Source organism: Trichophyton benhamiae (assembly GCF_000151125.1).
Source record: "Trichophyton benhamiae CBS 112371 chromosome Unknown contig01989.5, whole genome shotgun sequence".
Lineage (NCBI taxonomy): Eukaryota > Fungi > Ascomycota > Eurotiomycetes > Onygenales > Arthrodermataceae > Trichophyton > Trichophyton benhamiae.
Window position 1 is genome coordinate 1,479,455 of NW_003315112.1, and position 23,105 is coordinate 1,502,559.

Below are 23,105 nucleotides of genomic sequence, written 5' to 3' on the forward strand. Positions count from 1 at the left end.
CAACTATCCATAAATTAATCTAATCAAGACTGCGGAATAGCCCCCTCCCACCACTCCCCCTTTTTTTGACCCTACACTTTACGCTATAAAAAAACACTTTCTCCCACTCGTCTGTTGATGCTCCAATTACTTTAATTGCGTTTATCCACGGCCCTACCCTCTCCCCTATGCCCCTTCTCCCCTGTGCCCGGCAAATTTTTTATCTTACATAAATTTTTATCCCCAGCAATGGCTTGTTACCACCCTAGTTTTTGCTTTCTTATTTTACACGCCGTCGCCCAACCCAACATCCTGGATGAAGAAAGGGGAGAGAAATAACTAGCTAATCCTAATATGTTTGCTGGGAGCCGGGGCCTCCCACTTACATTTCTCCTCATTCCTCTTCTACACTTCCCTCCCAGAATATTTCATTACCATGCCGCCCCTTTCAACTAACCCGGTGGCCCTATTATGTCTCTATTACAACTCTTGATATCCATCTCGCCTTTCATCTCATCTCTTTGGTCGTCTTTTCTTGCATTTCTTTACTGTCTTTGTTTCTGCACTTAAACCCATCTCAAATCAAATAGAGGAGGATCTCTTCGCCCTGTATGAGGAACCAGTGAAGCGAAAGGGAAACGGAGGAAAACATAACACAAAACAAACACATGACAGTCCCGTATAAAGGGGGAAAAGGAACATGAACTCAAGGCCTTTTTTTAATACTCACGAGCAAATGGAATGAAACCGATATACCTTGGTAACAACTCTAGAGGCAAACGGTGGCGGTGGGCGGCGGTCAGAAGGCGTAACGTTCTTTTTTTGTCTTTATTCCTCAAATTCTCTTGCTTCTTGCGTTCTTTTGATTTCCTGCCAGGGGTTGCTGGTTGTTGGTTGGGTGGTTTGAGGCGGTTTTTGCATGGTTCTGAAGCCTTTTCTCTACCCTTGGTTACTTGCTTGTTGCTTGCTGTTGTTGCTGCTTTTAATATGTTTATTACCTCCCTATTTGAGTCTCCTTTTGTTTGATGCTAGTTTAGCTCTTCCAGCTGTTTTTATTTAAAATGTATTCTCTCTTCGCCGTCTCTTTCCTCTCGATAATGTATTCCGTTCAGTAGAGTCGGCAATCACTTTGCTGCCAGAATTGGTAGACCTGTCCTTGATTTGACAGGGGGGCTGTGTGGTGTAGTTCTCCCTGTACACCCAGACACCAACCAGTGTATAGTGTATATATTTCTCACCAGATAGTTATAGCTCCTATATGTTTCGGAGGCGGCAACAAGTAACATCGGCTTTTCTTCTTTATTCGGTTTGGTATGTGTTTGATGATGTCAAGCTGGCGCTAGTTATGCCGAGCACAGGGTTTAGTTAACTTATCCAAGTAAAATAAATAACTATCCATCGTCGCTTCTACCAAGGCGGGCAGTTCAATAACCAACATTGCGGGGAACAAATATGGGACTGAAGCGTGTCCTCGTCATCGCAGGCTCGGACAGCTCGGGAGGGGCGTAAGTATCGGCGCCATTCATAGACAGAAGCGTTGATTGATGTTAATCACCGAATAGTGGCCTGGAGGCTGACCAGCGAGTTCTTGCTGCCCATGGCTGTTATGCACTCACTGCAACGACGGCATTAACCGCGCAGAACACCCTTGGGGTCCAGGATGTCCATGTTGTGCCGACAGAGTTCGTAAGAAAGCAGATTAAAGCCGGCCTAGAGGATGTTGGGGCCGATGGGGTTAAGATAGGTGCGTTGGCAAGGTCCCATCGTCTCATACTTCTCTGCCTTGATATCAAGATGTGACAACTATTAGCCGAGTACTAAAAATATATGTGTATCCAGGAATGCTGGCTTCTGCTGAAACAGCGGTAATGGTGGCGGAAGAATTGAAAGCTCATGAAGTGCATTCAATCACATTAGACCCCGTATGTCCATTGACCTAACGCGGGAGAAAGACTGTTAGGGTCTAATTGTTTACATGAAGGTTATGATATCTACCAGCGGTTCACAACTGCTGCCACAAAATGCAGTTAAAGCAGTGCGAGAACATCTGCTGCCATATACCACCGTCCTAACCCCGAATATCCCAGAGGCAGTTCTTCTGCTTCGAGATTCCGGTGTGGACGTGAAGGAGCCAGAGAATCTACATGATGCAATCGCTCTCGCAAAACAGGTCCATAAACTTGGTCCCAGGCATATACTGTTGAAGGGCGGTCATCTCCCTCTGAACGCCCAGCGAGAGAAGCCTACGGCGGATGCAGATGCGGCCATTGTTATTGATATACTATACGACGGCAAGACAGTGACTTTAGTCGAAGCTACCTTTTCAAGGTCTAAGAACACCCATGGTACCGGGTGTTCCCTTGCATCTGCGATTGCAGCTAATCTTGCTAGAGAAATGGAAATCACACGGGCAGTGAGGGAAGCATGTCGATATGTTGAAGCTGGGATTAACACCAGTATTGATTTGGGAAAGGGAAATGGACCCATTAACCATTTTCATTCCCTCTACTCACTGCCTTATGCACCGTAAGTGGTAATAACACTGTGGGAGTTTATGTCCTTGCTACTAACACATTATGAAAGTGGGCATTTTATAGATTACATCCTGGAGCGGCCAGATGTTCAGCCAGTATGGAAAGCTTTCACTGAGCATGAATTTGTGCAGAAGCTTTCCATCGGGGCGCTTCCTGTTGAGAATTTCAAATGGTACCTTGTTCAAGACTATTTATATCTGGTATGTGGTACGCCAACTGGGAGGCTTGATATATAGCACATTCTAACACCGGCAACAGGTAAATTTTGCACGAAGCAATGCACTGGCTGCCTATAAAAGCCATACTATCGATACAATTGCCATGGTAAGGAACCATACTTCAGATGAAGGAGCTCATCCGCTGATTTTGTCCTAGTCTGCCCAAATTGTCCTCCATATCCAGCATGAGATGAAACTGCATCTCGACTACTGCGCCTCATTTGGTCTATCAAAAGAGGACATTGAAAGTTCAAAAGAGAGCTTGAGTGAGTCCTCTACCAACCGATGGCCCCTCGTCTGGGATGACTATTGACCGTTTAATTAGCGTGCACGGCCTACAGTCGGTATATCCTTGATATAGGCCAATCGGGTGACTGGCTTGCCCTTCAATTTGCACTTGCTCCTTGCCTCCTCGGCTATGGTGCAATAGCACAGCGGCTCTTCCATGCTGAAGAAAGCGTTCGAGAAGGCAATAACTACTGGAAATGGATTGAAAATTATGTTGCAGATGATTACTCTGCAGCCGTCAAGCTAGGCTCAGGTGAGAACTTCTACATACATACCATCTTTACATGTTTCTGTTAAAGCACCTCTAACTGGCTTACTCTGGTAGCCACACTCGAGAAGCATTCAAGACACATATCGCCTTCCCGTGTGGAAGAACTGGTCCGGATTTTTATCCGAGCCACGGAGCTTGAGATAGGATTCTGGGATATGGGTTTGCGGGGGGAGTAGCTGGGCTCAAAATACTGCTTATTCTGCCCCGCATGGCAGCCCTGACACAGAGAATATAGATACAAGATACAAAGTATATAAATCACCCCAAAAGGGCAGATTACTCGTTAAATAAAAGAAACACCAGCCAGGTATCATCGCAGTGTTAATGAATGCTGCTAGGTATCTCTTTTGCCTCCGATTTCTATGCCGAAGTGCTTACTAAGTAGAATTATGTAATAGATTACACGTGACCATGACATAAGCAGAAAACTCAGTTTGACTTTTGAAAAGAAAAAATTCAAACGAAAAAAAAAAAAAAAAACTCAGAAACTTTTTTTCCGCTTCGAAATATTTATTTCAACGCCGCGCCTCAACTTCATCTCATCAACAACCAACGCCCCAACTCGCCAAACTTCTTTCACATCCATATTCTCCTTCTGATCTATTCCGGAGAAAAAGGCTGTGACTGTTACTCTTCATTTTTCCGATCTACTCCTCCTTTGAATCCTTTGATCATGTCTTACGGCGGTGGCGGTTACAGAGACCACCAGGGTGGTGGAGGTGGTTACAACTCCAGGTAAGCATAAGCTGGTCTATTTCTGAAGTGTCTGTCAGTCGCTCGCTGGACAGAGGGACCGTTCGGGGGTGGTGACAGAATCTCTCGACTCAGTTCTTCGCGGAGCAAGGAGGAGGGAGCCTCGTTCTAAGACGTCCACTAACTCATTCAAGATACAGGGGTGGCGGCGGTTATCAAGGTGGGAGCAGCGGATACTCCAACGGACACTCCAGCGGCCCCAGCTATGGAGGCGGCTTTGGAGGCGGCTATGGAGGTGGTGCCGGCGGTGACAGAATGTCAAACCTCGGGGCTGGCTTGAAGACTCAACAATGGGGTATGTCTGCCTATTATGGGGAACGTTATCATCTTCTTGGAAAATGTTATCACTAACCTGCTTATTTCTAGATCTCAGCTCCATGCCCAAGTTTGAAAAATCCTTCTACAAGGAACACCCAGATGTTTCGGCCCGAAGCACCCAGGAAGTTGAGGCTTTCCGAAAAGAGAATGAAATGACTGTCTACGGAAAGGATGTTCCGCGCCCCGTTCAGACCTTTGACGAGGCTGGTTTCCCACAATACGTCATGTCTGAGGTGAAAGCCCAAGGGTTTGCCAAACCAACTCCGATTCAGTCTCAAGGCTGGCCCATGGCCCTCTCTGGACGTGATGTTGTCGGTATTGCAGAGACTGGTTCCGGAAAGACTTTGACCTATTGTCTGCCGGCTATCGTGCACATCAACGCACAGCCTCTCCTTGCCCCTGGTGACGGCCCTATCGTCCTGGTTCTCGCGCCAACTAGAGAATTAGCTGTCCAGATCCAGGCTGAAATTACCAAATTTGGAAAGTCCTCCCGTATTCGGAACACTTGTGTCTACGGTGGTGTCCCTAGAGGCCCGCAAATACGTGACCTGACACGAGGCGTCGAAGTTTGCATTGCTACGCCTGGTCGTCTTATCGATATGCTCGAGTCTGGAAGAACTAACCTTCGAAGAGTTACCTACCTTGTCCTCGACGAGGCTGACCGCATGTTGGACATGGGTTTCGAGCCTCAAATCCGTAAAATTATCAGCCAGATTCGCCCCGATCGTCAGACTTGCATGTGGTCTGCTACTTGGCCTAAGGATGTCCGCCAGCTGGCTAACGACTTCCTTCAAGATTACATCCAGGTGTACATTGGATCTCAAGACTTGTCTGCTAATCATAGAATTACCCAAATCGTTGAGGTCGTATCAGAGTTTGAGAAGCGCGATCGAATGATAAAACATCTCGAACGCATTATGGAAGATAAGAAATCGAAGGTCCTTATCTTCACAGGTACAAAGCGTGTCGCCGACGATATCACCCGATTCCTCCGTCAAGACGGCTGGCCAGCGCTATGTAAGTTATTAACCATGTTCACCTTGTTTTCTTTTATGAACCTGAATCATTTACTAACATATGCGGGTTTAGCTATTCACGGTGATAAGCAACAGAATGAACGTGACTGGGTATTGAACGAATTCAAGACCGGCAAGAGCCCGATCATGGTGGCTACAGATGTAGCTTCGCGTGGTATTGGTATGATAAATCTGCAACCCCCCTTCCTCCCCTTCTCCAAACCCATTTCCATCATGTCATAGACATTGCTCTATCTCGAGCCAATGCTGTTGACATGTCACCCATCTTGATGTCGTGTGATCGACTCAAATGCTTTGCTCTCATAACATGTTGGTAAACATGACTACTTGGGCCTTCCTTATGGTTTCCCTACCCAAGGAATCCTTGGCTTTAGGATGCAGTGTAGCATGCCGTGCTTCTGATTATGCCTCTCCAATCTGTTAATCCACGCCAGGAGAGAGGCAGAGTTCTATTGTCTGAACTTTTCAAACTGCGTTTCTAAGTTTATCCAGGACCAAGAGTAACTGTCAAACCCATGGACTCGTAAACAGGTGGATTCTGAAATCAGTCCGAGAGAGTTATGCATCGAGTCCCACACGACGGAGAAAAGGGCCATGGCCATTTGATTCTCTCGTCTATCTTTAATGTCTGCTAACCCCAGTGTTGTGAAGATGTTCGCGATATCACTCATGTGCTTAACCATGATTATCCGAATAACTCGGAAGACTATGTCCACCGTATCGGCCGTACTGGCCGTGCTGGTGCCAACGGTACCGCCATCACCCTGTTCACCACTGAGAGTACGTATACTTCTTATCTCCTATTTCCATATTCATCCCCATAATAATGATATGATACTAACTGTCACTTAGATGCTAAACAAGCCCGTGACTTGGTTAAAATTCTCACCGAGTCCAAGCAGCAGATTGACCCCCGTCTTGCTGAAATGGCTCGTTACGGTGGTGGCGGTGGTGGCGGCCGTTACGGTGGCCGTGGCCGTGGCCGTGGTGGCTTCACTGCCTCTAACTCTGCTCCTCTTGGAAACCATCGACGATGGTAAATCACGTAGTACTGCCTGAACAGCTTTCAATCTTTCGATTCAACTGTATTGAGGATAACTGTCTACCTCAATATGTCGATACCTCTCAAATTACCGTCCTAAGGACCAAAAACCGTCATCGCGATTCCGCACGATAGACAGTAATGTCACCTTCGGCTCAATTTCCTTATTCCCTTTAACCCTTGCTTTTCTCTCTACGTTCGAACTAAAAACACAACTGGGCCATCCGAATACCTAGATTTCCTCCTGCTTGTTCAACTTTTATTTCTTTGCTTTCATATGTTCCGAGGCTTATACAGGTCTTCCGCTTTTAAATTACGGGCGACGGGAAGTTTTGTTGCTGCTTTATGGTTTAAAATTCTTCCCCCAGATTGACTGCATACCCATGGATTGTACTTCGACCACGGAAGGGTTGAAGGTATATCTGTATTTTATTAATCTTACGTTTAGACATTAAAAGTCAAATAATTAACAGTTCATTGATATTTACTCTCAGTCTTCATTAGACTTATTCGATGGTTATCAACACTGTAGTTCTAAATAAGGCTAGTTAATAATGCGGCTCAAACAGGTCTGAAAATTGATATTGACACAAAGCCCAAGTCTATCAAGTGATCTAGGAAATGTTTTTATCATCTTTCTTGAATGGTGGGTAACTTTAATGACAGTAAAGAAATCATTATATATATTAATACAACTAAACGAAGCGGGTATCCGTCGACATGTATCCGAAGAGTGAAGGGTATCTTGCCTGAAAACACAGTCCGCATTCCGATATTGACCACTTAAATGGTTGTATTAAACGCCATGATTGCGGTCAGATTCAACATCATTGTCAATTACTTCTCGGCTTGTAAACTGCTTGAAGTAAGGGGCAAACATAGACAACCTCTCGCAATCTTTGGTGAGCCAATCTCGATCTGAGTCTGAGAGGAAGGATGGCACCGAAGAGCTTTCAGGAGAGGACTCGGATGCTGATAGCATAGATCGAGGGTTAAGGATTCTCCTGTATAGAGAAATGGACTGCCACAAAACTCTAAGCAACTCAATGCGGTTGGGACCTTCTAAAGCTTTGCCTGGTGCAACAGAAGACTGGACTTTGAGTTTTCTCAGTGCTTTTTGTACAGTGACGTCTTTTTCTGCATCGTCTGGTCCTGCATTCTGTGCAGTGGTCAGTTCTCTTCCATTACCCTGAGATGAACCAACAAAGCCCGGGTCTACGGGCATTCTTTGGTATCTAATGTAGCCGAATGCAAGTAGCTCGATGGCATCCTGAGTACGCAACCTTAGATGGGTAAGGGCTTTGAGAAGGCGTGTTTGGTGTAACTCAGCAGGTGCAGTTGTCGGGCTATCAAGAGAATGTTTTAGTCGAATCTTGTTTATATTAGCTGAGTCTGAAATGAGTTTCTCCTGGTTAACAAGAGCCCGGACAAGCTCTATATATCTCAGTATGTAGCTTGGGTCCAGTTCTGGGGCAAAAGAAGAAATATCCAGAAGTCTGTTTGCAATGTCTAGAACATTTGGGTTGTTCCTGTCGCGGGAACAAGTGCTGAGAGCGATGGTAATGGTCTTTCCGGCGACTAAATTTTCGGGAACCATGTGGTTCTCGACCACTTTTAGAGACTCAGCGCTGGCTCTATGGTGGCGGAGAAGACGAAGGTATTCATGACAAGAACTAGAGTCAGGTTTGACATTGTGACCACCATTGTCAGTAGTAAGAGTGGTCCAATAATGCCGACCGTTGGCCATTCCATTATGTGCCATATTTTGGCAAATTTGGATCAAGAGTGACAGCTCGATGTTAGTTGGAGATGGAAGATTAACACTGGGATTCTTTTTGGAGCCGGCTTTTCCTTTCAGCGCCGTACGAATTTCCGCAAGGTCAACGGGATCGAATAGGTGTAGCAGCATTTTCCTTTCTTCCTCCCTCTGCCTCTTATCTTCCTTTGTTAATAGTTCATCGTTGTTTGATGTTTCTTCCTGTATGTTTTGAAGGCGTATAACTTCGGATTCAACAGCCGGTGGAACTGGAAGGCCCATACATTGCTTGTACAAGCGTAGAACATCCAAATATGACTTCTCAGTATTCTCTATTGTGAGTAGACGGGCCATTGAAGTTACCAGCTTTGAATCGAGTACCAAGTCTCCTTGCCGCCATTTGCCAATGATCTCACCCCACAGCTTCTTTCCGGATGAGACAGCTATCCTCATCCTTCTGGAGATTTCTTTGACTGCCCTTGGTCCTTTGTTAGGGTCTAAAGTATCGGTGAATTCCAGTACAGATGTTCGTATGGCGTTCAGAATTATGGTATATGTGACTGAATTCGGTGCACTTTCCCCATATTCCGGGATATCTCCTGCAAAGGCCCAGAGACTCTTCATATCGCGGTTGCGAGCGCACACGTTCAGTACGGCATTTATGTGTATGATATTAGGTTTAGACTCTGACTTGGAGTTTTTCAAGGATTCAAAAAGGTTGAGGGCGGTTTCAGACGAGTGCTTTGCCGAACCGGTCGCCAACCCCGACAGGAGTATTGTAAAAGTTTGCTCGTTTGGAGGCCGGCCTCTCTTTTTCATCTATAAATGGAGTAAGAACACGCCGTCAGTCACATCGTGGGGAGTTAATGGCGGAAAGCAGACTTACATCATTGAATAACCTGACTGCCTCCTTTCGACGCCCAGTTTTCATCTTGTGCTCTATCAATGTATTCCAAGAGACAATGCAGTCAATCTTTGCATTCTGCGAGGCCCAAACCAACAGCGTCGCTTTTTCCTCATGGCCAAGCTTGAGTAACTGGCTCACCCTTCGAGCTAATGCCACCCTGTCATACTTGATATATTGCATCTCCCTCTCGAACTCTGCTTGGCTCATTCTCTTTTTGGGCTGCCGTTTTATGTGCTCATCCTCTTCATCTTCATTCCCTTCGCCCTCTTCTTGGTCTTCCAAGTTCCTATCCTTCGCTGTTTCTATAGCTTCTCTTTGAGACTTCCGCTGCCATCGGTTCCTCTTCTCTATTGTTAGATAGCGGTCCTTGGTGCCCCATTGTGTTGTACCAGGGCTAACCCCTCTGGGCACACTGGAATCGCGTCCTTTCCAAGTACGCAAAGGGGTATAATGGCGGACAAAATAGCTAGGGTGCTGGGTTCGGGAGACTGCAGCAATGGTAGTTGCGCTTGTGGTGGAAATTAAGATAGTGCTCGCCCGCGAAGCACGAGTGCAACTGAGTTTGGTATTACCACAACGAAGCATTTAAAAAACAATGTAATTGCTATCCGTGAGTGAGTGTAAAAGATATAGACGCTTTCAATGTCAAATGCCTTTGATACCAAATCTTCGCTTTCTTCAAGAGATAAAAATAAACTTTTGGAAATTATTCTGCTGCTTCCCACCGCCTTTATGGATAAACTATATTCCTTGATTATATAATCAAACAAAAGCTTACATCAGCAAAATTTGGTGACGTCACTACAATTTGTAGTTATTGAATCTTCCTTAACCAAGTATATAGATGGAGTGTTAAATACCAAGGAAGGGCTAAGATAATAACATTATATTCTATTCCAATCAAAGAAAAACCAAATGGTTTATAATTTATATCTTAAAGAGAGGCAGTAGAAAGGAGCTAAAGGCAAAAACAAGTTTAAATTCCCAGAGAGTATTTGGGTATGAGGCTTGCTCGGGAACAAGTAGGTGCTTAAGAGACGGATTTAATTGTTCATAACGGCAGCCTAGAAGGATCCATCATTAGCGTACTGAGTAAGTAGAAATAAGGGTTACCAAGGAAATAGACGTACTCTTGCATCTTCATAAACTGGTACCAGGCCAGTCCAGTGTTCAAACTACAGGAAGCAATGTTGGTTAGCTTGCATATTAAAACTGCACACGTATTCAAGGGAGCTGTAACAGACCTGGTAGACTCCTTGGGCAACGAGAACTTCCAGCCCCTTGACAATTTTCCAACCGGCAGGTGATGCTAGCTGCGCAATAGCTGTCACATCAGGTTTATAAGCCATATCTAGTATAATGCATTCTTCAGAGCCCTCTTGAGCCTTCTTCATGATGAAGGTAATCAATTCTTGCAAAGGCTTGGCGATTTCCTGGTCACCGGGTATGGTGCTAATTGCTACCTTAGGAAAGGTTTGGACCGATTTGATGTCCTCAACAACCTGGACGTTGTATTCAGCTGGGAAGCTGGACGCCAGTTTAGTTAGGTTTGCAGGTGTCCTCCCAACAAGATAGATGGGGGAATATCCCATGCTATGAAGCGAGTAGACAGCCGCTCGAGCAGTTCCACCACTGCCAATGGTAAGGGCAGATTCTCCATTTTTCAAATATATTGCTCCAGCATCCTTTAAGCATCGGGCCATACCTTGCCAGTCGGTATTATATCCGACTAACTTCCGAGTTGCTTTACCCTCTTCAATGACAGGAACAATGGTATTTACGGCACCTATGATCTTGGCTTCAGGGGAAATTTCATCAAGTAGTTCCATGATGCGCTCCTTGAGTGGAATAGTCACTGAAGCACCGCCAAACTCTTCCGAGTAGATGAATTCCTTGACATCTTCGACGTTGTCTGTCTCTAAACGACCATATTCATGTGGGAAGCCGGCCTCGGCAAAGAGCGTGTTGTGCAAAGCAGGAGACCTTGAAGCGGAGATGGGTTTCCCAAAGAGAGCAAACTCCTTAGCATCCAGTTCACCCATGAGCGTGAGAGCTTGTCGAATTTCCTTCGCGGAGAGCTGTCCTGGTGCGGCCTTAAAGGGAAGAGCAGGATGTGAAACTGGGGTCATGAACCCGTTCAGTATACGGCTGAGGCGCCCTTTATTGCCCATATTGATAGCAATTATTGGGATGGGGTAGGACCTCTCTGCCCAAGCTTTGAATTGCTGAAGGGTCAGGTTATCGTCAAGAGATTTAGCAACGCCAATGAGTTTGATAACGTCGCCATATTGTAAAGCTTTGTTGTAGTATTGAATCCAGGATCCGTTAGACCACGAGAGCTGTCCATTGACATCGTGATGGGATGCAATGATTTTAGAAAATCCTTTTATCTCAGTCACTGCATGCAGTAGGTTATCTGGGAATGATATTTCTAGGTCAACGAATTCAGATCCCATACGAATGGCAAGCTTATATAACCCCAATGCCTCATCAACGGCACTGTCAGGGAACAAACCTCCCTGTGCTTTGGTGCGAATAGTGAAGATGAGTGGTAGAGACGCCTGGCTCCGGAGGAAGGATATTTGCTCCGCAACATAGCTGATAGAGGGGATAGCTGAAGTTGAAGAAGGGTCTTTGAGAAGATCAACTCTTAATTCGACGGCGTGAGATCCGAAGGAGGCTGCTTGGAGGATATTTCCACATGGTAGAAGGTCTGGAAGGGTTAGGGACACAAAAAAAGAATGGCTCCTCTTTTTCAACAGCTCAAGGTGATCTGTTTGGCCCATGACCACATTGAGAAATCTCGTGAAACCTTGCATTGCCGCATCCAGCTCGCTTGGCTTTGAGTGATGGCTATAATACTGGAGATTGCTGCATTCCTGATACCATGGTTCTCGACGAAGCCATACGCCCATCATGTCTTCAATGTAAGCAGGGCGAGACTTGTCCATCTCAAGATATTCAATAACCTTCTTGATGTTGCGCATGATAAGGAAGACGTTGCCTTTGGTTTTATGATAATTGATCAAGAGGTCGCGCGCTTCTTTAGTTTCAACAATGCCGCCGCCACAAGCAAAGACGTGCCCTACTGGTTTCTCAGCTATGACATGCTTAAGCAAAGCGAGTTCACAGTCTCGGAACCCTTCCCATCCTTTTTCCTTGATGATATCCGGAATATTTTTCCCTTCAATCCTCTCTAGCTCGGTGTCAAGGTCGATGAAGGTGCGATTAAGGGCCTTGGAGATACCATATCCACTAGTGGTCTTACCTGCACCACGCATGCCAATGAGGAATATAGATGCAGCAGACCTCGAAGATTTCCGATTTTCAACATTTCCTTTGATTATCTCCTTCCCATCCAGCGTCACTTTGAATGTTTGAGACAAAGTATCCCACCATGCGGGCCAAGTTTTTCCTACACATTCCTTCTCTAGAATCAGGGTGGGTTGGGAAGAGGCGGCCGACGCTAGTACACTGAAGCTCATAGCAACACGATGATCATCGTAACAATGGACTCCATTGAACGGTACCTTCAATGCCATACGGTCAATACCGTCAATTTCAATACCATCTTCGTGTTCTCTGCAAGTAACCCCGAACTTGGCAAGTTCGTCCTTCATTGCCTTGATGCGGTTGCACTCCTTAACTCGCTGATTTGCTATGCCATAGATACGGGTAGTATTACTGGACTTGTCTTTGGCAACGGCTGCAAGAACGGAAGCTGTTAAAAAAGCATCGGTCATTGGTTCCATGTCAACGTTAGCGATGGGCTTCAAGGCACCGTCTGTAGGTCCGGTAACGGTGGTGGAAGTGTCAGTCTGCTTAACATCACAGCCCATGGGACGCAATACATCAACGGCAAAACGAGCATCACCCTGGAGTGATTTCGATCCGATGTTAGGAATAGTACAAGTGGTTCCAGACATGGCAGCGATGGCGAGAGGATATGTTGCCGAGCTAGCATCACTCTCGATAACGTATTCGGGTGGATTCTTGTATTGACCTTGCTCAATGTGATAGGTATATTCTTCGGTCGTGGACTTTTCAACATTGATTCCAAAGGATTTCATCATAGCAGCCGTCATGGAGATGTAGGCCTCAGAAATGGGCTTTCCTCCAACAAGCTTGAGGGTGACCTTTTCCTTGGCGTACGGTGCACACATCAGTAAAGAAGAGACATACTGCGATGATACCTTAGCGGCGAGTTTTATCTCTCCGCCCTTGAAGCCGCCGCATGCAGGAACCTTGAGGGGAAGGCTTCCTTGTTGTTCGATGTATTCGATGGGTACCCCGTTAGCTTTGAGAGCATCAACCAAATCGCCAATCGGGCGTTGCTTCATTCTGGCATTACCTGTTAGGATATTGTGGGACACATCTGCCTTGTTATTGGAGAGGGTTGCGACGGTAGTCAAAAATCTTGATGCTGTGCCAGCATTGCCCAAGTATAACTCGTGGGAACTGGCATCTAGCTTACCGCCCTTTCCATTGACGACGAGAACCTCGCCCTCTTCCTCCCATGAAAAGGTGGCGGCGCCTAGTGCTTCTAGAGCATTAAGCATAACTTCTGTGTCGTCGGAGTGTAGAAGGTTTCTAATGCGGCAGGTTCCAGAGCCAAGGGCAGCTAAAACAAGCGCTCTGTTGGAAATACTCTTGGATCCAGGAGGAGTGCAAGTAACCTGGAGTGATTTTGGGATTCCGGGGTAAACTTCGACACTGGGTGCGAGAACGACTTTGAGCTGCTCGTTGGACACAACACTTGCCTTCTGTTCGTAGGTACGGCCAATGGCGGAAAGGAGAACAACCTTCTTCATCGGCCCGTCGTTCTTTTTATCGACAGCCATGAAGGCAATGAGCTTGTCAACAGGGCATTTCTTCCCTGCACTTAGACGTCGAATTCGGGCGTCCTTGAGAGATGTAGGCAGTCCATATCGCGTCAGACATTTGGCAAGACGAGCCACGGCGGCACCTTTAAGAACTCCCAGATAGCGAGCGAGTTCCACTTCCTTGATCATTCCGATGGAAACGCATTCTCCGTGAAGAACTTGTGGGGCGAGGATTGCCTCGATGGCGTGGCCGATAGAATGGCCAAAGTTAAGGAGATTCCGTAGCCCGCCTTCTCTTTCATCTTTGGATACTACATCCGCCTTGAATCGCGCTGAAGCTAAAATGGTTCTCTTAAGGATGTCCTGGATACCACTGAAACGAGAGCGTTCTGGGGTATTTTCAGTTTTGAGTGCTGCGGCAATGGCGTCTGCGTTTTCCTCTAGTTCTGCAAATGTCGCTTCACTTGAAATTGCGGCAGTCTTAGGGTAGTGTAAGCAAGTTAGGTTTCAAGGGTGAGGAGGCTGGAGCAAGCTAACTACTCACCTTGATGACTTCTGCCATTCCGTTCGTAAATTCCCGTTGTGGTAGTGTGTTCAAAAATTCCATATCCAAGTATATTTTCTCTGGCTGCCATATGGAGCCTATCAAATTCTTTCCATTCGGGGTATCAATAGCAGTTTTACCTCCAATTGAGGAGTCCACCATGGCCAGTAACGTAGTCGGCACTTGTACGAACCGAATGCCACGCATGTATGTCGCTGCAACGAAACCTGACAGGTCCCCAATCACCCCACCTCCGAGAGCAATTAGCACTGTGTCTCGACCACATGGCGGCTGGCAACTCAGCATCCAGTCCTCGATTTCTGCCTTGGTTTCACGGCCCTTTGACGACTCTCCTGGCGCGATCTTGTAAGTAAGCAGCCGGGGTTTCGGGGATTTTCCGGCTGCGGCTTCTTCGAAGGCCTTTTCAAATTCCGGAACGTACAAGGGGGCTATGTTCGTATCAGAGATGAGGATATACGTCGACGAGGAGAGCGTCTGAAGAAGATCTTTAGCAACATGGCGCCTCCAAATGCCAAAATCCGCGACTATGCTGTCACGGCCTAGGATCTGAATTGTTGTTGGCTCCATGGTGAAGGGCCCGACAGTTCTGAGGCGTGTGTGGGGAGCTATAGAGCAGGGGAGGGGCAAGCTCTCTCAGCCGGTCCTTGTGCTGGTAGTCGACAACGGTAAAACGAGTCCAACGTCGCGGATTAATTCATTCCAGGCCCGTAAGCAGTCAGCTTAGCACCGTCCTCAGAGTCGCGGCCGGCTTCAATTGAGATGGATGGTTGCCAGAGAGGAGGAGAGAAGACCGAAAATTGAGCGCAAGCTAAAGAAACTTAACTAGTTAGTTAAGCTCCCTGAGCTATGAGTAATATCTAGCCAGCCCCGACGATCGGAGGACCTCGACCTCTCGCAATATAATAATTCAACGGAAACAGCGAAGAAACAGCCGCCGCAGGCGTAATATTTGATTTTTCCAGATAGTCTCAAAATACAGCAAATTCACAAGCAAAAGAAAAAGTCGACGTCGTTAACTTTTTTTTTTTCCGGTTGAAGTCGAAAGAGGGTTTCTGCCATCATTCACCGCCTTCGGTCCGGTCTTGGTCGTTTTTCTAATAATAAATAATATCGAGAGAAGATAACAAAAAAGGCCGCGATGGGGACAGGATATAAAAAGAAAAAAAAAGCAAAGAAAAGAAAAAGGAGATAGATGGCGGGAGCGTTCTATATTCGTACAGCTATACGTAGACTAAGCGAGTTCAGCGCTTGCTTAATACCTGCCATACCCGTCACCTCGACCTCGACCACGCCCGGAGCCCCTGGAGCCGTAGTAGCCTCCTCCTCCCCTGCCATCATAGGATCCTCCTCCTCCTCCTCCGCCACGCCCATACCCGCTGCTTCCGCCGCGCTGGTAGTGAGCGCGGTCCTGGTAGGCGTTGCGAGGAGGGTGATTGTAAGCTGGGCCGTCGTGTTGGGCCCAGCTATGTGGAGGTGGTTGCTGGTAATGGCCCCCATATCCTCCGCCGTATCCGCCGCCGCCGCCGCCGCCGCCTCCCCGAGGGTACCCTCCCTGAGACCGGTATCGATCAGGGCCGTTGTACATATTTGGGGGCGCAGGATTGTACCCAGGTGGCCCTCCACCCATGTGTGGTGGGGGAATATAGCCTGGGGCTACATGTGCAGCAAAGGGGTTGGGGCGGTCGTTGCTGGCGTAGGATATCTGGCCTCCACCTCTTCCGCCTCCCCTGCCTCTACCACCGCGGCTAGAATGGAGTGGTGCTCCTCCGAATGACCGCCCAGAGTGTCGAGCTTTGTTTCTGGTGATCTCTAGATCTGCCTTGTCAAGAGCTGGCTCCTTGAACTTGACACCCCGAAGCAGCATGGATTTATGGGTATGCATGGACCTGGGCATTTCGTAGTAAACACTGTTTGTGTCGCAATGTGTTAGCAGACAGACAAATATATACGTAATACATATTAATGTAACCGGGGGCCAGATTTTTTACCTTATTGACCGATCCTCATCGAGTGCAGGGATATCGGCGCCATCCACCTCCAGGGATAGAGAACTATGGGGTAGGTATGATTCGTTCTTCTCGACTTTCCCACCTAATCCCTCGCTGATACGCATGTTCAATTTGAGCTTCGACGATACTTGCTTTTTGGAGTAGAAATTGGCTGTCAGAGATTCGTAAAGGGGGTGTTTTTCTGACAATAGTAGTACATCCTTCCCCATGGCATTGCGGGCTTGCTCTTCCTCCGACAACAGGTGATACCGCTTACCCATGGCTGCCAGTAGACGTTTCTCGTCGATAAATGGCAAAAGAGCAACTCCCTGCCATGCAAACTTTTTCCCGTTCAGGTCAACGGGGAAATCTTCGGGGTAAAAGTCGATAATCTCGCTGTTCTCATCAGACATGAGGTCCCGGAATACCTCTGGAATAGCATGGTTCGAAGCTGCAGGTAAGACACCCATCAGCTGTTCAAATGGCTTGAAAGGAGTCCCTTTTGTAAATTGCACATCCATTTCGCCAATGTCAACAAAGTCGGCGGCAAATGGCGCATAGTGGTACGGGTAGTACCAGGTCCAGGACGGACATCCCTGGAAATAATACAAAAGAACCCAACTCAGTCCTTCAACGTATGCCCGAGCTACCTTATGTCGGAAAGCGATATCTTTGGGGCTTACTCCGAATTTCTGTTCGTAATACCGGTCTGCATATCCATCTTCCCACAGCCGCACCGTATCCGGGGGCATTTCATCTTCTTTGGGCTTTGCCGGGACCTCAACTGTGTCTTCCTCTTCCTCATCCTCTTCTTCTGCTTCCGCTTCTGTATTTGAGTTTTCAAATACGTCCGACTTGCGTTTGCCAAGTTTTGAGCCGGGTATCCCTGAAGGTGCTGAGTCCTGAGCATTTGTAGTATCAACGCCGTCTTCTGCTGTGCCACCGGATAAAAGCTGGGCCTTGAGAGCGGCGGCAGCGCTTTTGTTTGCCATGTTAGCCTTGTAGACTGCGCCGCGGTTGACAACCATGGCGTGTGTCAGTTCTCTCTCAGCTCTCGATAATTCGCCTTTCCCAGGTACGACGAGAGGTGGAATATCTGGAACTGGTTCAGCACCGCGGGAGCCTCTTCGCTTCTTCCGAGCATGGTCGTTGTTATTGTTCCTGCGTTGACGGTCTTCCTCCTGGCGTCGTTTAGCATTTGCATTCCTTCTCTCCTCGGTCTGTCGCCGACGGCGGAAGATTGCGTCTTCCTGTTTGGCTAGCCCCTGTAAAATTAATTGTGCCTTTGCCAAATCAACCCGGCCATCCTTCGTTAGATAGCCACCCATTTGTGGGATATTATCACGCCAAATTGCAATGAGTGTATCTATGCCGTTCTCACGAATCTCCAACGACGGAAGATGAGGTAAGAAGTCGTTACCAACGAAGAAACACATGAATACCCAGTCATCCAAAGCTCTCTCGAGATCAAAAGGAAATGGTTGTTGAGGGACCTGCATTTCTACAGCCAGATATTCACGAAGTACGGAAACATGAAGCCAGATGAATGGTTTCAGGGGGTTTCCTTTTTGTTTTTCATCAAACTCCCCTCGCTTTTCTTTCGCCTTTCCTGTGCAGGCCTCTTCAACATGGCCGGCTTGCCCACATAGTTTGCAAGTTCTGGCTTTTGATTCCTGGAAAAAGACATCTTCGCGCAAAACTCGGAAGTGTGGCTCATGAGTGCCTAGCCCCAACATAATCAAATCGGCATCCTAAAAACTAGTCAGCGACTGCTTATGCTAGATGTGTAGAAGTATACGTTACTAACCAAGCCGTAAATGACATGCCGAGTATTGGGATCATACTCTGGACAAGCACGCTGAGAACGAATGAACTCCATAATTTTGTGTTCTCCCTCCCCTGGAACTGTGGCATCGGAGATAATGACTTTCAACTAATAAGAGCAATTAGTACACATCCAAGCAGGTTCAATGATGATGGACTCGACTAACCTTTTCCCAACCAGGGTCAGTGCTTAGCTTATATGCGACCCAATATCGCAGTGCAAGTGCAAGGATATCCATAAATGGTGTTCCTGGCGTGATGACATTGGTATCCCAAGTTTTTGTAATCACCTCTTCAGTAATTGTTACATCTTTCTTCCCACGTTTCTGCTTCTTGAGCAACTTTGCGAATTCCACTTTCTTTTCATCTTCAGCCTTTGCATCTTGCGCAGAACGGAATCGACGGGAGCGTTGCTGGTTCATTTTTGCACGCGGAGCGACGCCATCTAAAGTGAAAGAACCCAACATTAGTACCAAACATATAACAAAACGAATAGATGCTAGTGGGGAAAGAGAATGAAAGGCTGTAACTCCCCTTGGCGACTATGAACACATCATGCATATATAATGTAGCCGTCCGAGGGGAGACCTCTAGATTCCCCACAGCCGTAAGCCCGACATACCAACAGCAATCATTAGCACCTTTCTTGGCCGGACCATGTTCACCACCCTGTCTGTATATTTGAAGATTTCCAGCATCATCTCGCCCTCGTTTGCCGGTGGAGGTTTGCCCTCGGGATGCGTACATGGGTGGACGATACCATTCATGTCCAGATACAGGTTATCCATCTCCTCGCCATTTGGGTTCGGTTTGGTGATATCGACTGGTATTTCCTGCCCGTCTATCTCCTGCGGCTGTTCTTCAACGACGGCGGAAACAATCTTTGGGTACTTGGACGAAAGCCATCGGAAGAGGGCTGGAACACCCATCGCGACGTCGTGCCGGGAGCTATGCCGGCGGTAACGATGGGAAAAGAAAACCCAGTCTCTGTCTGCAATTTGCTTCCTTTGCGCTAAACGACTGATACCAATGATAAGGCTTTCCGAAGCGTGTGCACTCTTGGTTTGCCTCTCTTCTGTTCTGCCTCTGCGTCTTCTTGACGTCGCTTTCGGCTTTTTCAATGATTTAAGATCAAAAAAATATCGAATATTTTTCCGAAACCTAAATTATGACCACAGAGTTAAAATAGCTAGGCCACGTGATATCTGCATTACCTAAGGTATCTGGAGCAAAATAAACTACTTGCAGCGGATTTGAAGGTTGATATTGATATTGTTACTGGCCGCAGAGACAGCGAGAATAGAAGAGAGCCAGCGTTTGAGGGCGTGGGACTTGCTGCTGCCAGCTCCGAGTTTACTTTAGCCATTTCCTTGTCCCTACGTGAGCATGTGCGGCCCCATTGACCGGCGGTGATGGTGCTGTTTCGGTTCCATAACACACGATGTTTCGCATCCTCGAATCCCAAGCTCCCGCGCGGCAGACAGCGACTGACACGATAAATACGCTGAGCAGTCGGCTGCAGAGCTCTACGCTGCTGGAAGATCGCCGGGCAGCTATACTTGGGCTCCGGAGCTTCGCCAAGGGATATCCTGCGTCTGTTGCATCCGAGGCCCTGAGGCCACTGATCACTTCTCTCCGCAACGATGTTGAGGACGTTGATACGATCAAGCTGGTCCTGGAGACGTTGCTGATGCTTTTTTCTCCAGAGGAGAATAGTGTGGGTTGCATTGGCTGCCTCGCATTACTAAGTGGGAAACTAATTGTTCATGTCAACAGCCGGAAGCATCAGATGAATTAGCACTATGGCTAGCGGACGAATTTACTCAGGCAAGTCGCTCATTAAATTTGGCAGAAGATAAAGATGCTGACAAGGCAATGGACAGAGACAAGATAATATTACAATCCTCCTTGACCTTCTAGACACCAAAGAATTTTACTCCCGGCTCTACTCCCTCCAGTTAATATCTCAGATTTCGGCAGCTCGCCCGGAGAGAACGCAGGAATGTATATTGACAGCACCATTGGGCATATCTAGGATTGCTGCGGTATTGGATGACTCAAGAGAGCCAGCTCGTAATGGTACGAATAAGAATATCAGCCCAAAGATCTTTCTGGACTGCTAACCTTTACCTCCTGTAGAGGCACTTCTTCTTCTCATTGCACTCACAGTGTCTTCTGCTGAGTTGCAGAAAGTTGTGGCCTTTGAAAATGCTTTCGAGCGGATATTTTCCTTGATAGAAGCTGAGGGATCTCTGAAGCATGGATCTAGGACATTAGAGGATTGCTTGGCTTTGCTGGCCAACCTTTTACAATTAAACCCCTCGAACCAATCTTTTTTCCGGGAGACAGGTTGCGTGAGGAAGCTTGTCCTGCTTTTGGAAGATGCAATGAAGGATCGTAAGCCTGACGAAGAATTCCCAGTCTGGATGCTGGAGCAACGCAATAAAAATATCTGGGGAATCCTTGCTATTATCCAGCTATTTCTTGTCAAGCGCGGTATCAGCACTCCAGTAAACCAGATGGCTTTCTGGCAGAGTGGAGCCATGCAACAACTGCTTATAGCTGCATTCAATGAAGAATTTGATGTTTCTCTCAAATCAAAGGTCAGTTCCCCATTTCCAGTTAAGGATTTTTAAATGTGTTTAGCTAACATTCAAGCGAAGGCTCTCCTTGCAGCTTCGGACTTGATCTGTTCCAATGCAACGCTCCAGGAAAAGTTTTCAGATATGGAAGTTACCATAACTTCTACACCGGCGGATCAGAAGCTGGTTAATGGAAATGCACCAGCCCGGACTGTCGAAAGGCTTAACGTTCTAGAAGCATTGTTGCGCCTGACCTTGCAACAAGGCCCGATAAACATGCTGGATGCCCGCCTCGCGTCTTGTGACTGCATTCAGGCTTTCTTTACGAATCATTCAGGAATCAAGCTTCACTTTTTGAACAGAGCAATAAGCGGCCACACAGGTGGCGGCGATGAGATTCCAAACATATTGTCTATCCTTATCCGCCCATTAGATTTCGATACTACAAAAGATCCTTACCAGCTATGGCTAGCCTCTGTCCTGCTATTTCATCTAATATATGAAGACTCTGAAGCTAAGGCTGCCGCAATGAAAGTTACTGAGGGCGATGCCGAAAGTGGGGAAGAGGTGGTAACGTGTGTTCAGGCAATTGCTGGTAATTTGATCACCGGTATCCAGCGCAATGATGACGAGAGAATATCGGTTGGATACTTGACCTTACTCTGTGGCTGGCTATTTGAAGACCCAGACGTTGTCAACGACTTCTTGGGTGAGGGAAGCAGTATCCAAAGCCTGATCCAAGAAGCCAAACAAGAGGGTTCCCCAGAGTCACTTCTTCCGGGGCTATGTGCTGTTCTTCTTGGGATTATATACGAATTTTCAACAAAGGACTCCCCTATTCCCCGGTCAACCCTACATCAATTGCTGATAAGCAGGCTTGGAAGAGAGCAATATATTGACAAAATCACAAAACTTCGCGAGCACCCACTGGTTCGGGACTTTGAGGTTCTACCACAAACGGTCCAGGGGCAACATGACTCTGGGCTTCCTGACATCTTCTTTAAGAAAACCTTTGTGGATTTCCTAAAGGACAATTTTAGCCGACTCATTCGGGCTATTGACCGCGATCCTGGAATGGAAGTACCTGTACTGGCAAATGGAATTCCTAAGGGGATCTCGCGCGAACTAGTGGACAACTTGAGAGCTCAGGCTGAAGAGCGAGCTCAGGCTATTCAGAACCTGGAGTCAGAGATGTTGGATCTGCAGCGTAAGCTAGACCAGGAGCATATGGACCACAAACGGACCAAAGATTCTACCAACCATGAGTTACATAGGCTTAATCAGGCCAATGAGTCAATGAAAAAGACGCACCAGGCCGAATTGTCTAGATTGGAGGAGCAACATACGTTGGCCAAGAGTGAACTTGTCAGGAACCATGGTGAGCAACTGCATGCTCTCGATAACCAACTAAAGCAAACTGCTAGTGAGCATGAAAGGCGAACTACTGAGCTTAGAGACATGCATGAAAGCGAGGTCACAGAATTGAAGCAAATGGTGCAGAAACTAGAGGCGAGCCTTGATAAGGCTAACAAGGACCACATCCTGGACCTCCAGACTGCCCATGAAGAGTACTCGACAAATCTATCAAATCTAGAAGCAAAGAACCAACGAGCAGAGGAAAAGGCGCGGCAGGCGGAGGAGCATAACAAGATGCTGGAGAAGAGCTTGAAGGAAGCTCGGGAACGAGCCGAGAAGCTGCAAAAGGCCAGTGAGGAGAGCGAAGCCGCTCGCAAATCAGCACAGAACGAATTGGAAGATCTGCTGATAGTGTTCAGCGACCTTGAAGCAAAGAGGAAAGCAGACAAGGTAGGTTATCTAACCAATATCCTTCTCTCTAATCGAACGTTGCTAACACCGGTTTTAGAAACGGTTGGAAGCCCTAGGCGAAGAAGTATCCGACATTGACGAAGATGAAGACGAGGACGAGGATGATGAGGATGATGAGGACGAAGGTGAAGGGGACGCGGAATGATTGCCAGCTGGATGGTAGTGCATCTGATAATCAGACTTATTGCGGAACGAGTGACGAAATAATCATATATTCTTAGCCATTGACATCTATCTCTTCTTGAACATTGCTCCTAGAGCTATTTCCTGTTTGCCTTTCTTCATCCGAGTCGTTCCTTTGTACATATGAGTCACCAATGTGAATGTGGCTGCTCAAAATCCTGCTGCGAAAAGGGGGTTTTGGGCCAGAATTTCCCACTTGCCGCGCTGACT

General features: G+C 47.1%; 6 protein-coding genes across 6 annotated transcripts; 3 read left to right on the forward strand and 3 right to left on the reverse strand.

Annotated features, from left to right (window-relative positions):
- Positions 1-1,431: 1,431 nt before the first annotated feature.
- ARB_05224 (uncharacterized protein) lies at positions 1,432-3,316 on the forward strand (the record flags this gene model as incomplete). The annotated part of the gene is made up of 7 exons (XM_003016884.1): positions 1,432-1,484; positions 1,542-1,723; positions 1,819-1,901; positions 1,940-2,505; positions 2,563-2,713; positions 2,889-2,997; positions 3,093-3,316. The coding sequence occupies 7 exons, from the start codon at positions 1,432-1,434 to the stop codon at positions 3,314-3,316; spliced, it is 1,368 nt and encodes a 455-aa protein (XP_003016930.1).
- A 647-nt stretch (positions 3,317-3,963) lies between these two features.
- ARB_05225 (uncharacterized protein) lies at positions 3,964-5,620 on the forward strand (the record flags this gene model as incomplete). The annotated part of the gene is made up of 3 exons (XM_003016885.1): positions 3,964-4,025; positions 4,184-4,338; positions 4,410-5,620. 3 exons carry the CDS (start codon positions 3,964-3,966, stop codon positions 5,618-5,620), a joined length of 1,428 nt encoding a protein of 475 aa, XP_003016931.1.
- A 1,616-nt stretch (positions 5,621-7,236) lies between these two features.
- ARB_05226 (pentatricopeptide repeat protein) lies at positions 7,237-9,688 on the reverse strand (the record flags this gene model as incomplete). Its single annotated transcript, XM_003016886.1, has 2 exons — positions 7,237-9,015; positions 9,083-9,688. 2 exons carry the CDS (start codon positions 9,686-9,688, stop codon positions 7,237-7,239), a joined length of 2,385 nt encoding a protein of 794 aa, XP_003016932.1.
- Positions 9,689-10,278: 590 nt separating this feature from the next.
- On the reverse strand, positions 10,279-15,058 carry ARB_05227 (repressor protein; the record flags this gene model as incomplete). The annotated part of the gene is made up of 2 exons (XM_003016887.1): positions 10,279-14,406; positions 14,471-15,058. The coding sequence occupies 2 exons, from the start codon at positions 15,056-15,058 to the stop codon at positions 10,279-10,281; spliced, it is 4,716 nt and encodes a 1,571-aa protein (XP_003016933.1).
- Positions 15,059-15,743: 685 nt separating this feature from the next.
- ARB_05228 (uncharacterized protein) lies at positions 15,744-19,232 on the reverse strand (the record flags this gene model as incomplete). The annotated part of the gene is made up of 5 exons (XM_003016888.1): positions 15,744-16,398; positions 16,480-18,230; positions 18,287-18,412; positions 18,471-18,748; positions 18,926-19,232. The coding sequence occupies 5 exons, from the start codon at positions 19,230-19,232 to the stop codon at positions 15,744-15,746; spliced, it is 3,117 nt and encodes a 1,038-aa protein (XP_003016934.1).
- A 512-nt stretch (positions 19,233-19,744) lies between these two features.
- Positions 19,745-22,857, forward strand: ARB_05229 (uncharacterized protein; the record flags this gene model as incomplete). Its single annotated transcript, XM_003016889.1, has 5 exons — positions 19,745-20,018; positions 20,176-20,382; positions 20,443-20,906; positions 20,967-22,691; positions 22,750-22,857. The coding sequence occupies 5 exons, from the start codon at positions 19,745-19,747 to the stop codon at positions 22,855-22,857; spliced, it is 2,778 nt and encodes a 925-aa protein (XP_003016935.1).
- Between the last annotated feature and the right edge of the window lie 248 nt (positions 22,858-23,105).